This window comes from Camelus dromedarius, chromosome 31 (assembly GCF_036321535.1).
Source record: "Camelus dromedarius isolate mCamDro1 chromosome 31, mCamDro1.pat, whole genome shotgun sequence".
NCBI lineage: Eukaryota > Metazoa > Chordata > Mammalia > Artiodactyla > Camelidae > Camelus > Camelus dromedarius.
In genome coordinates this window covers 18,488,473-18,502,357 of record NC_087466.1, presented here as the reverse complement: position 1 = coordinate 18,502,357, position 13,885 = coordinate 18,488,473, and the positions used below count along the sequence as shown (strand labels likewise).

The following is a 13,885-nucleotide window of genomic DNA, read 5'->3' as shown; positions in this document are numbered from 1 at the left end:
GAAGGCAGGAAGAGGATTTGAACTGCTGCTGGCAGGACCCCAGCAAAGACTTCTGGCCCTAAGGGTCTTGAGTGAGACACCAGGAATTTTTTCCTGCATTTTGGGGAAGGAAAAAAAGGGACAGTTGGAATTTGTCACCTTCTTGGGCAGGGTGTACATGTGTTTCCTGGACATTGATTTCATGAACCCAGTGAGGAGGGAAAAGTTGGGAACTGATACAGGGTTATTAAGTTGTAGTTTTGCTGACAATAGGCATTAATTTAAAAAAAACAGCCACCACCTGTCAGCTACTTTTGCTAATGTTTCACAAAGGAAGACTCTACTGTCACTGAAAAAGTTGGAAGGATGCAATTCCAGAATAAAGGACCATCACTACTTTAAATTTGGTAATTTTGAGTTTATGAAAATCGACACCATCTTCATTTTTCTCATGTTGTTGCCAACCAGAGGAAATGAAAGGACTAGCGTTTTGGAGTCACTGAACTAGGTGAACATCTTGGGTCCTCATGGGTAACGGGATTCCTGCCAGTGTCACACCCTCTGAGCCAGATGCACATTTGAGATTTGTGCTAGTTGGGATGTGGCTTTTGGGGAGGAAGCCTTGAGGAATCTAGCCCCCTGCTGGGAGCTTTTCAGAATGGGAAGTGGAGGGTCTAATTCTGGCATTCCCACCTCTGACCTGGGTTTTCACCCCCACAGTGTGATTGTAGACATGTGTCCTATCTCATGCTGGCCTCAAGCCGCCACATCGGCTCTGTGACAGCTCATGGATGCCGACGAGACAGGGAGACGTTAAATGTCACAATATCTTTGTGAGATGCAGTTTATCTTTTTCTTCTTGTGTCTTGGGTGCTCACTGCTTCCTGGGTGATGGTTCTTCAGGCCTCATTCCTGGGTAGTCCAGGAAAGCTGCCTGGAAGAGGAAGACTGTTCAAGGTGATTGAGGAGTTAGACGACCTGGAGAAAGAGGCTTGGGTTTGTCCTGCTGAGGTGGCCAGCTCTCGACAGCAAAGGAGGTGGGAATACAGTGGCCTCCCCAGGCCACGCAGAGCCAGGGTTAGGAGGGGCCCGGGAATCACCAAGTCTCCGTCTGATCCTTAGGAGTAAGGAAAGCTGGAGTCGGTGACATCTTTTTTCTTCCCTTGACCTGACCTATGGTCAATTCCCATGCTGGCTTCACCAGCTCAGGAGAGCTGTCATTAATAGTAGTAAGAACTTGCATTACTGAGCAATGAACATTTTATGTCCATTATCTTCTCTTGTAAGCATGTAAAGGAACCCCCTCTCCTCCCTTTTAATCTCTCTGAATCCCAGAGAGGTGAACAAACTAGTCCAAGGTCATACAGTTAATAAGTGACAGGGTGAAAAAAAAAAGGAAAAGTGACAGGGCAGAGTGGAAACCCAGGTGTGTCTAGTTTCAGAGCCCACCTGATTCAGCCTGGGAGTCAGCACACTTGAGATCTGGTCTCCCTTCTCAGCTGTGTGACTTTGGGAGCATTATGTACTCATTTAATAAACTTTCTTAAGGGTCCACTTGGTAGTGTGGAAGGTGCTAGAGAGGCCTGAGACAGATCCATCCTGAGTGCGAGGTAGCAGCCAGGATGATGGAGCCCAGCGTCCTTCAGGCTGGCCTTCTCGGCCCCTTCAGGTTTCAGAGAACACCTGTCAGTAGGTTTTGTGGGTCACCTGCCTTCCTTCCATGACTGGATCTGTCCCTTGCTGCTTGGCCTCAGTGGTCTCTTACTGTCTTCATACTGATGAAGACTCTGGCCTGGAAGCAGGAGGCAGATGCCAGCCTCCCCAGTGCAGTCACCAGTCTGGGGACATCTGCTCTCTTGTGCTTCCTGGGGTGCAGTGAACAAGATGCCATCGGGAGGGTGGGTTCAGATAGGGCTTATGAACGCTGTTATTTCCACTCCCTGGTTCTTTCAGAGGCAGGCATTTAAGTGATGGAGCAGATGTGAGGGTGGCTGGTGGGAAGGGCTCAGCAGTGACTCTAATCCAGGCGAGGCTGCCTGACCCACCTGTGAGGCACTGGCTTTAGGAGGAGAGGAGAGGAGATGGAAGCTGAGAATGTCTGGGAATACAGATTCCCTGTCCCTCTGCTTGCAACGGCACCTTTCACATCAGGGTAACAGATATAAGTCAGGTGTACCTGCATTTCCAGAAGGGAGAGTCCAGGGCTGATAAATACTGATTCACATGGGTACCATTCTTTCCAAAGCCCTCGTGATGGATGAGACCATCACGGATGTCAAGGGCAGTTGCTCACACGGATTGGGTTCTTGCTCACGAGGGAAGCAGTGGTCTCCCTCATTTCTCATGGGCACATGAAGGCCAGGAGAGGGGCAGTTGAGTGTCCTAGGCCACATGGTGAGGCAGCACTGGGGACAGTCTCAGACCCAGGCCTCTGGGCGGTAGGTGGGCATGTGAGGAGCATAGGAGCGGGGCCCAGGATCCTTGCCCCGTTCAGGCTTCCCCCTACCACGAGCATCTGCCTAAACCCGGCTGTCCTAGGTCCCGGTCCTAGGAAATGTTGCTTAAATAATGCTGATGGTGGTGACAACAGCAATAATAGCATAGTTCTGCTGGGTAGGAACAAAAACTGCACAGTTGAGAAAGTCAGCTGGTATACAGCGGAGAGGCTGAAGCAGATGTGGAAAGTGAGATCTAAAGGCAGCATGGAGCGGGGGAGGCGGTGGGGAAGGCACCCAGGTAACTCCACAAGGGCTCACCTGCCCGGCAGAGCAGCTGGCTCCCTCCGCTGTGCCCGAGCCAGAGATGCGGAAGGAAACAGCAGAACCGGGTTATGTGAAGCCTTCGTTTCTGAGCTCTTGTCTGGTGGATTTTCCCGCCCTCCCCCAAGGACCGCCAGCTCTGTTCCACCTTTCGCCCCAAGCAGGGAGGGCCAGCCACCCAGAGTGTCAACACGGATGCCAGCAGTGGCCACGCAGCCTCCAAGCTCTCTTCCTAGGAGGCAGCTGTGCCCCTGACAGCCGTGGGCACCCGTGGCTGCCTGTGACTCAGGGCTGGTGTCTTTCAGCTCACCGGGGAAAGTCTGGAATTGCTTCTGCCTGGGGGTGGGCAGGGAGCCCTCTGTAATTTTCCTCCAAGCAAATGAATTAGGCTCAGGGCTGTGGGGGACAAGGGCCTGGGGTCAGGATCTTGGGTTGCCTCTGTCTGTCCCCTTTCCCTTCTGCTGACCTTCTGTCTTTCACTGTATGTCCCTCTGCCTCTGTCTGTCCTTGTCTTTGCCTCCATCTTTCTTGTTTCTCTTTTTGCCTCCCCTGCGTGTTGGCAGGCCTGCCTCCTGGGATTCCCAGGCCTGTGCTAAGCCTTTGATGCAGCATAGCGGTTAAAAACGGAGGCCTGTCACTTACCAGCTGTGACTTCATTCAGCAAGTGACTTACATTCTCTTAGCCTGGGTCTCAGTGTCTGCACATGGGAATGGGTTATAGTACCACCTGCTCCCTATCTCTGCACCGTCCATTATGTAGCCAGGAGCCACAGTCTGAGATGTTTTAGTTAGTTACTCGTTGAGGGAATGAGATGGCTTGCTTGGTCTCTAGCCTTCAGGGACCAAGCGGAGGCCGACTCCCTGGGTTCCAGTCATTATAAGTGACTTCACTTTTCTGTGCCTCAGTCTTCTCATCTGTACATTGGGATGAATGTCGCATGTACTTTTAGGAACCTTGTGAGAATTAAATGGATGAGCCCTGTAAAGCCCTCAGACCAGTGCCTGGCACAGGGTAGCTCTCAGTTATCCTTCTCATGATTGCTGGGCCTGCCTTTGGGCTAGGAGCCCAGGGAGATGAAAAAGCCATGCCCCAAGCTGTTAAGCTGCAGTCGACAGGAGAGACTTGTCAGCAGCAGCTGTCGGGCTGAGCAGAAGCAGAGCTGATGTGGGAGTGCAGATGTCATGTGGCTGAGGAGACCACCTGGAAACGAGCCTTGGAGGATTTTGATGGCAGGAGGTGGCTTCAGGCAGAGAAAGGCATCTGGGTCCTGCAGCTCTGGCAAAGTGTCACTCCTTAGTTGTAGCCCCGAGCAATCCTTTGTGAGCCCTCCCTGAGACGGACAGTCACTGGGATGGTGAGAAAAAAGTTTGAGGATGTATGGGTAGCCTGAGTGCAAGGTTTCCAGTTCCCTGGCCAGCAGGGGTGGAGATAGGGCCTGCCTTTCTGTTGGTTGCTGTAGCCAGCTCCGTCTTCAGGACAAGGGAGCTGGTCTGCAGCCGCCCACCAACCAATGTGAGCTAGCCAGGGGTCACGGCCTGCAGCTGTCCAGTGGGGCTGCAGGTCTGGGTCCTCTAGGCCAGCCAGGAACTCGGCTTTCTGCATCAGACAGCCTGAGCATCCTTACTTTGGCCCTGGGTGCTCACCCCGGCCTCTCATGCCCTCCTGCCTGCAGGCCTAGTGAGGGGCCCCAAAGGTGCCAGCGGCTGACCCTGTCTGTGCCCTCCCCACCCCAGGCTGGATCCACGCTGTCTACACCCCCGTAGACTCTCTGGTCTTCGGTGGAAACATCCTGCACAGCTTCAACGTGCCCATGCAGCTGCGCATCTACGAGATCGAGGACAGGACACGGGTAAGGCGGCTTCCTTTCCCCTCCTGGCCGCGCCCGGCCCCCGAGCTCTGCCTGTTGCTCGGGGTGTGCGGAGAGGTGGTTCCCAAGTCCTTCCTGCTCCCCTCATCCCTCTTGCTCCCTGCCTCTAGCTGGGCCTTGGCCCTGGTTCAGCGGGGCAGAGGGTGCCCGCCGAGCCCCACCCGGAGCCCTGGGAGTTTCTGTTTACCTCCAGGCCGGTGTCAGCCAAAAGCCCCTTGTGAAGAGGAAGTATCACTTGAGAAAGCACCGTGAGATATCAGGAACCCTGCCTCTTCCTTCTTCCCACATGCAGAAAGGGATGCGAAGGAGTCGGGGGTGTTTCACAGTGATTGTTGTGGTTTCGAAGGGGGCTGGGACCATGGAATGTAGATCGGGTCTTGACCATGTGTCCCCTGGGGACCCTAACATGATGTAGAACCCCGAGGAAGCCAGTGTCTGTGAGTCCCCCACGTACTGTCTCTGAGCTCCATCTCAGTGTCTGCTTGTGGCTGGCGGTGGGGGGGCCCTTTCCCCTGGACAATTTCTTAGACATCAGGTCTCCCCCACCCCCACCAGGGACGGGGGCTGAGGCTCAGAACCTGATGTGGGCCCTCTGCTCTGCTCCGTTCCATGAGTCTCCTCTGAAAAGCACCGGCTGCTTGGTACATGCCACCCTCTTTCCCATGCTGGAACTTGACCCCATGTTCCCAGGCATTTGAGGCAGGTCTGGGGGTGGGAAACGGGGCAAAAAGGGTCTACTACTTATTTTTTTCGTACTTTTATTCAAGTATTTCTTTTCTTTTTTCTAACTGAGCTATAATCCATGCACACACAGTATATTCAGTGGCATGTATAGCGCATTCACAATGTTATTCAGCCATCATTTCTAATTCTAAGACATTCTCATCACCCTAAAAAGAAACCCTGTACTCATTAGCAGTCACTCCCAGGCCCCCTACCCTCCAGCCTCTGGCAGTCACCGATCTATGGATTTGCCCATTCTGGATATTTTATGTAAACGGAACTGTGTAACGCATGTCCTTCTGTGTGTGGCTTCTTTCGTTGTGGCATTTGTCAGTGCTTCGTTCCTGTTGGTGGCTTAATCGTATTCCGTTGTGTGGATAGACCACACCTGGGCTTCTTGGGCTTTGCCTCAGAGGTGACTTTTTGGACCCAGAAGAGGTGTTGCCATCACCAGGCCCTAAGGAGACATCTCACAGAAGCAGATGCTCTGTGCCCAGGGTCCCTGCCTTTCTTGGTCTTGTTTTCAGGCCTTGGTCTATATGGAATCACATACGTGAGTCAAAGTCTCAGCCACTATGTGTGCATCTGACCTTTTCGATACTCCTGATGTTGAGGGGCCTCGTCCAAGGGTTTCCTGAGGACCACTTTGGGGAGGTGTGTTAACAAGGGCGAATGCACATCTTCAGATTGGCAGGTTTGCCGCTGGGATGCCCAGATCTGCAGAGACTGGGTCTTGTTTTGTGGATTTTCGCGCCTCTCCTTTCAGTTGCCAACCTACCATTCCTTTCCCGGGCTAGGGGAGGCCAGTTCCAGCCCCAGTCTGAAGGATGCTGCCCCGTGGTGTTCTAGAGAAAGGCGCCATTTGGGTGCGAGTGGTCATTTATAGTCTGGGTCAAGTGTTGTCTGGGACTCTGGCCAACTGTTCTTTGGCCAGCCCTGAAGAATGGGCCAGTTTGTTTGTGAACAGACGAGTAGGTGTGGGATAGAAAAGGAGAACTCTAGAAGTCAGGCCCACAACTTTCCAGGCAATTCCTGAAAGCCAGCGTCAGGATGGGATTTCTAAAGGCTTCAGCAACAATCTTGGCAGCCGTCCCCCTCCCCCAGGGAATCTGGATCATACATCTCAGTGGATTTGGGCCGCATCATTCCATTAGGAGCCCAGCTCCCCTCCCCCCTCAGCGGGAGACGGGAGGGAGGGAAATGGAGCGGAACCCTGCGCCTCGCCGAGCTGCTGTGAATACTGCGCCCACATCCAGCTGAGCACGGCAGAGCCCCCCTCCCCCAAGGCCCACTGTCTCTGTTGTCTGAGTGGGCACCCCATCTGGTTTCCTGAAGCAGGTTGATGGGCGGTGGAGGGGTGCGGGGTGCCAGCAAGCAGGCTGGGCTGGAACCAGCAGCAGGCAGGCTGTTTAATCTGCTTTGATTTCTGGTCTTTGGAGAGGGCTTGGCCACAAGGCCCAATTGTTTATGTCTTAGGAGCCAAGGCAGACAAAAGATGTGCGGAGAGAGCACTGGAAGCCAGACAAAACGCCAGGGCTCCTTGTCAGCTCACTGCAGCTTTATTCTTTACATCCCTGCGAGCTTTCTTAAGAAGGTTATGGCCATTTTAAAAATAGTTTTTCAAGTCCTAAAACATGGCTTTGCTTGGAAACCAAATGCAGAGGGTGGGACAGAGGAAACTGTCAGTTTCTAAGCCCCATGGTGTGGGTTTGTTTTAGAAAAATAATTTGCCTTTGTGGTCCAAGGAGGGGGACCTCTCCATCAAGACGAGGGGAACCCCAGTGTTCTCCTATGTTTAGGAAGCATGTCTTGCTCTCATGATTTTAATTTTTCTGGGCTAGAGATAGGTGACTTCACCTTGCTGCCCATCAGGCAAGCGCGAACAGGTGTAGGAGTTCTGGGCCTGGTGGGGTTTTGTTTCCCGGCCCCCTTGTGTAGATTACGTCTTTCCACTCTCATTTTAAAGAGAGGCAGAGGGGTGGAGGAGCTCCACCAGAGAATGGATGTGTTGCATGTTTATTATTTGAAGATAACATCTCAGCAACTAGAACTACATGTTTTTAACTCCAGTTAGGTTGATAAGGGATAGGAATGGTCCAATTGATCATTAAACTGCCGTCTCTCTTATATTTATCTTTTTTTTTTTTTTCCCCTAATGGCTCTAGTGAAAGCAGCCTTCTCAGGAAAGGTAATGCCAGCACGCCCCATTCCCACTCAGCCAGTGAATCTATTTGGAAATTGCAAATAATTTACCCTTCCTCTCACCTTTCCCCTACCATTGGATTTTTTTTTTTCCATTGACTTTTTTTTTTTTTCCAGGAGAAAAACAAATTTTAAGACACTTCCACCCACCCTTGTAATTTTAGTTTTTCAAGTCCTTGAGACCTGGGAGTCCTAGATCCCCTGAAACATCTTTGATTTTGATCTCCTGAGGTCACTCAGCTCCAAGAGGAAGGGCTAAGGCCAGGTGCCACTCGAAGGGGCCTTTGGGAACTCAAACTGACCCCTGGAGACCCGCTGATAGATTGATTACCCCCCTAGGCTGGGAGCATTGCATGCTTTCTGACCACCTTGCCTTTTGGTGAACAACTCAAATTTGGTGAGGCTCCGACTTTGTCAACAAATAATGTTGAGCAATCGTGTGTTTAATGTTCCCAGGCATGTGGCTGAAACCTTTTGAAGGCGAAGGGTGGAAGGCGACAACCCGTTTGTAAGTCAATTCTTTGCAAATTTTGTTTCCTGCGGTGCTCTCTTGGAAAAAAAAATAAAAATAAAAATAAAAAAGACAAAATTTGAATTCCTTCATCAGCATTTGTTTTCACCCAGCTGGTTTCCCTTGGGTTCAGCAACACTGAGGGGAGACAAACTACAGCCAAAAAAAAATTTTTCCCCCTAATGTAGAAAGAGTCTCAGGGTGCCATGGAGCCCATCGGGGCAGAGTGGCTCTGACGGTTTCCCCAAATTTGAAAAGTCAAAAGCTACTTCAGAGTTTCGCCAATCGAGTCTAAAGTCAGGAGATGTGAGTGAGGATCAGAGGAGAGGTGGGCCTGCCTGTCCCCTCAGCCTGCTCTGTAGGTTTTGACAATTTGTTTCAAAATTGCTTGGCCCTTGTTGTGGAGTAGGGGTGGGGCTGAGAACCCCCCACCCTCCAACCTCTCTTCACAGGGGGCGGGGGTCTGTATCAGGGTGAAGAGCCTCTCTCCTTTTTAAAGGAGGGCGCTGATCCAATGACTGCAGAAAGATGAGTACTCTCCCAGCAATAAAACTGGGGTTCTCAGGAAAGTAGCTGGAGCCAAGGAAACCGCTTGATGATGTTCCAACTCCATGCATCCCTCCAAGGAGCTCAAAAGCATGCGGCGGCCAGGATCTCATTCCAAAGCCTTACCATCCACCAGAGGCAGGGAGATCAAATGGACCCAGGGCGCAGATGGGAGAAGGGAAGGGCCCCCGGTGTGGGACAAGGGCCTCGCAGCTGGGAACTGAGTCAATGGGGCCTAAGGCGATGGGGCACTGGAGCGGGGACTCTCCAAGAGGGCAGAGTTGGGCCTTTGCCAGGTGGGCACTGAGGGGCAAGACAACAGCATTTTAGGGGAGATGGAGGGCCTAGGTCTGTGTGGATTGGCCTTTGTCCCAGACATAGCATGCCGTCTGCTGGGTGTCAGCAAAGACAGGTGGGAGAATGTGCTTCCTTAATATCCAACTCCCTGAGCTTCTGGAGGATGGGAGAGGTGAGGAGGGGTCTCTGGCCCCACAGAGTCCCCTCAAGGCAGACACACCCTTGGTGAGCGGACAAAGTGCAGTCCGGGAGTGAGTGTGGACCTGGTCCATGTGGAGCCTTGGAGAAGAGGGCCGAGTGGGAGACAGGGACCACCTCCCACCACCCTCGCCCACTCAGGATACAGTTTCTGGAAGGCTCACCTGTTCGAGGGCCTTCGGTGGTATTGCTTCCTTCCCATCTCTTGCTGCCATCTCATCGGAATCCCCCGGGGCCCCTGGCCTTTTTCAGCTCCGACACAAAGTTATCTGCACCTATACTTGCTTCCCTATAAGAAGCAGCCAGAAGGGGATCTCCATCTGGACTCCTGCTCCAGACCTGGGGATGTGTCCCTCAGTGTTAGGGCGGCCCCAGGTCACACCAGGGACTTGGGTAGGAGGGAATCCTCCGTGGAAATCCAGGCTGGGCGGTGCCAGGTGTCGTGGGGGAGGAGCAGGAGGTGGACCCCTCTGAGGCCCCGCCCCTGGCGGCAGGAGGCCACACCCCTCCACCCTCATTGGTCCGCCTGTTGCCGCCTCCCTCACAGGGTGCAGGAGATTGCTTGACAGCCTGTCTGCGAGTGGGTCAGGTTTGGGGTTTGGTTTCTGTTTTTCAAGGTGAGAGGGAAGGGTAACAGTCTACTCAAGAATTTTTGAAAACGGTGAGGAGCCCATGTCTGCGGTAGCTAGAATTAGGCAGGGGCTCGTATCCGCAGGTACCCGCACCCTCCATCTGCAGGTCAGGGGACAGCTGTTTCTCTGCATCTCACGGAAGCACAAAGCGGATCCCGTACAGCTTCCCCTGCGCGAAGCTCAGGGACCTTTCACCTGACGCTCTCACGTAGACCTCTTCCCGCGCTCTTCCTCCTCATTTGTGCATGCTGGTTTCTTGTCCCTTGCAGCGCTTTCTCCAGCCCACCTCCCATTTTTCCCTCACACCATTTATGCTCTTGCTAAGACGATGAAAATAACTCCCACCCCCAGGAACACCCCGCTACCCAGTGCAATTCTCTCCCTCCTTTCCCCTTTGCCCTCCAGAAACTGACCTCTGCCCCTGGCTCTTTGCTTTCAGGTGCAGCCCAAATTCCGATACCCTTTCTACTATGAGATGTGCTGGTATGTCTTGGAGAGATACGTGTACTGCGTGACCCAGCGGTCCCACCTCACTCAGGAATACCAGAGAGAATCAATGCTTATTGGTGAGTGAGCATTGGAGCCCGGCTGCCTCAACTGCTCAGCTGGGGCAGAAATAATGTTTTCAGTGGGGCCTTTGGGAGTTCTGGGTCCCAGGAACTCTTTTGAGCCAGAGTGTTGGGCTGATTCTTAGAGACCCTTCCTTGTCAGCTTCTCACTTGGAATACAGAGTCCCAGAAAATGAAACCGTGACCCCGGCAGTCATCTTGGTGGCCCCCAGGTCTTGCTGGTTGACTAAGCAGTTGTGGGGAGGGACCAGTCTTGGACATGGCTGCTGAGACAGGCTCCCCACAGAGCAAAGAATCCTGGTTCTTTTAAATTCCTCTCTGGCCACTAGCTGATTTTTCTCTTCCTGCACTAGGGTTAGGTTTTTATCTATACAGAAACAGGCCTAAGAGATGCAGCCAGTCCCCCAAAACCCAGGCCAGCTATAAGCCAGAGGGAGGGATGACCAGGACTGGAGATGTAAGCTTGGCAGAGCAGTGGGTGGTTTGGACAGAGGCAGAGGGGCAGAGAGCATTTATAGCCGCAACTGCAGTGCCCTACCCTCCTGCCATTACTTAAAGGGATGTACCCCCCTCACCCCAGAATGGCTCGGTCCTTGAATCTTGACTCACAGACGCCCTCCCCGAAGTCGCATCTAGCTGTGACAGCCCCGAAGAGCCATCTGTAGGAAGAATGTGCTCCCCCTCTGCCTCTGAGCTGTTGCTGCTCAGGGGTTTTCCCAGATGCTGGAGTCGCTGGGCCTCATTCATGGCATCTCTCATCATGGGATAGAAAAATGTATCTGTCTGTCTCCTTTAGAGTCAATTTCTCCTGCAGTCTCCAAGATTTTTGGATTCTTTCTTATTTTTTTCCCTCACTGCAAGCCTCTTCCTTCCCTTGACTCCTCTCTTGACTTTAGGGGATTCAGGCTTGGCATGTGACCAGGAACAAATGTTTCTGCTGGAGTCTTTATGGGAACTGTTCATTCGCCTCCTGGAAATTAGGTTCTGTCTAGGGGGAGGTGGGGGGGGGGTCTGTTGAGTCGCATTCCTGTCAAATGACGTGATATTTAGGCACTGAAAAATACCAGGCCCTACAACCAGCTCTTCTGAAGCAGGTGGTAGATGGGAAGTGATTCTGAAGTAGCGTGATGACCTCTGTGTCTGCGGTAGCTACCCTTTCCCGGGGGAACCAGGGCCTTGATTTTGTGTTCGTCTCCAGACCAGGAAACAGAGGATCACTGCTTTCATTTGGATATTTAGGGCCACAGGAGAAAGTTCCTGATTCCGTTCCAGGCTCAAAAGGGACTCTTGAGGCCGTGTTTGGGTAATCTCAGCCCACTTTTTAATTAAATTTTCTTGCCACTGTTTCCCCCTGCCTCTCTAGTCCATCAGCCAAAGAGAAGGGGAAACGTTAGGGAGACACCTAATGTGTCTTTTTTTGTTTTTGTTTTCGAGTGCTACCTTGAGGGCCCTGTGATGCCTTTTTTAATCCTCACTACAGCCTTTGGGGAAGTATTCTTTGCCTGTGTTTTTTAAACAGCATTTTTGGGATATAGTTCACATATCACACAACTCACCCATTTAATGTGTACCATTCAGTGGTTTTTAGTCTATTCCCAGAGTTGTGCAAACATCAGCACAGTCAATTTTTAGAACGTTTTCATCATCCCAGAAGGAACTCTGTATCCCTGAGTTACCACCTCCATCTCCCCACGCCCATACCTCCAGCCCTAAGCAACCACTAATCTGCTTTCTGTCTCTATAGATTTCCTCCTGTTCTGGACATTTCATGTGAATGGAATCATAGAATATGTGCTCTTTTTGCCTTATTTTTATACATGGAAAAATACAGTGCCTGATGTGTTCAGAGAGGTGAAGCAACCTGTCTGGGTACACACAGCTGGGAAAAAGCAGAGCTCTTGTCTGACTGACCCCAGCCTTTCTAGAGACTGAGGGAGGTATACACCATAAGAATTGTCAAAAGAAGCGTGATCTGCAGAATAAAGCGGAGGCATAGTGAGTGGGGATTCCAGGGACTTCCAGCAGGGAGTTTGGGGCGTTCATCTCAGTCTTTCTTGTGACCCCACCCCCCCACCCTGCCCCTGTAGATGCCCCAAGAAAGCCCAGCGTAGACGGCTTCTCATCTGATTCCTGGCTGGAGATGGAGGAGGAGTCCTGTGAGCAGCAGCCTCAGGAGGAGGAGAAGGAGGAAGAGGAAGAGGAAGAGGAGGAGGGTGCAGATAAGACGCCCAAACCACCTACCGATGGCCCTGCCTCGCCCACCAGCACCCCCTCTGAGGACCAGGAGGCCCCTGGGAAGAAGCCCAAAGCCCCTGCCATGCGGTTCCTCAAAAGGACTCTGTCAAACGAGTCAGAGGACAGTGTGAAGTCCACGACGATGCCCGCAGACTACCCCAAGACGCCCACCGGCTCTCCCGCCACCGAGGTCTCTGCCAAGTGGACCCATCTGACCGAGTTTGAACTGAAGGGCCTGAAAGCGCTGGTGGAGAAACTTGAATCCCTCCCGGAGAACAAGAAGTGCGTCCCCGAGGGCATCGAGGACCCCCAGGCCCTCCTGGAGGGGGTGAAGGTGAGCAGGGGGCCGCCTCGGGCTGGGCAGCAGAGGAGGGCCAGGCAGCTTCTGTTCAGCATGCAGGCTCCCGAGGGCAGCTCAGCTCGGCTTGGTGCAGACTATCCGTGAGCGGAGAGGGGCCTCTGGTATAAGCAAGCCCTTCTGGGGTGTCCAAGTAGAGGCTACGGTTGAGACCTGCAGGGGGATCTCGTGGGGGAAGCTGGCTCCATGGTTGACACTGAACTCTTTCTCAGGACTTGTTGAAAATCCGAGGCTTGGAGGGTAGTATGGGTCACTGCCTTCATTACACCAGTAGCACTGTCGCTGGGTTTGGGGGTGGACTCCTCCATCCTGGTCTGGAAGACTTGCTGCTCCCCTGGAGCACGCATCTCTTTTATGTGAGCAGGTTGTACATCCTGGTTGTCATCTGAGCGGCCAGCTAAGGCGCACCGCGTGGCCGCCTGGGATTCAGAGGTCTCCAGGTAGAGCCTAGTCATCGAGCAAGGTCTCACTGAGCATGAGCCGTGCTGGCCACTGGCGGAATGGAAAGTAGGAAGGCCTAGTCTCCGCCCTCAGGTAGTTCACTGTCCAGCAGGGCAGCAGGCAGGTGAAGAAATCAGGAGATGGGGAATTGAGTGCCACTGAGCATGCTGTGTGTCCCCAGGACGTGGGAGTGTGGTGAGGGGACACTCATTGGCCACACCAGGGGCTAGGGCTCTGGGGCAGTTATGCAGAGGGAATCTGAGCTGGACCTTGGAGACTGCATAAGAGTCCTCCAGATGCGGGAGGCTGTTACAGGCAGAGTGCAAATGTGAGGTGTGTTTAGGAAACGGGAACTACACTGGAAGGCCTTGTCCTATAGTAATTAATTATAACATTGTTGAAAGCTTACTACCTGCCAGGTACCCGTGCCAGGGAAGTGATAGGTACTCTTATTATCTGCATTTAACTGATGAGGAAGTAGGCTCAGAGAGGTCAAGGGACATGCCTGAGGTAACACAGCAGGTAGGTAGTGGGGCTGGGACGAAGCCCCCAGAGCCCCTGTGTGGG

At 52.8% G+C, this 13,885-nt stretch overlaps 1 protein-coding gene across 1 annotated transcript in view; it reads left to right on the top strand.

Annotated features, from left to right (window-relative positions):
• The window catches only part of KDM2B (lysine demethylase 2B), a 106,193-nt gene that overhangs the window by 38,855 nt on the left and 53,453 nt on the right, over positions 1-13,885 (top strand). Inside the window, 3 exon segments of the mRNA XM_064481248.1 lie at positions 4,473-4,588; positions 10,155-10,281; positions 12,372-12,853. Coding sequence (XP_064337318.1) covers positions 4,473-4,588; positions 10,155-10,281; positions 12,372-12,853 — 725 coding nt within the window.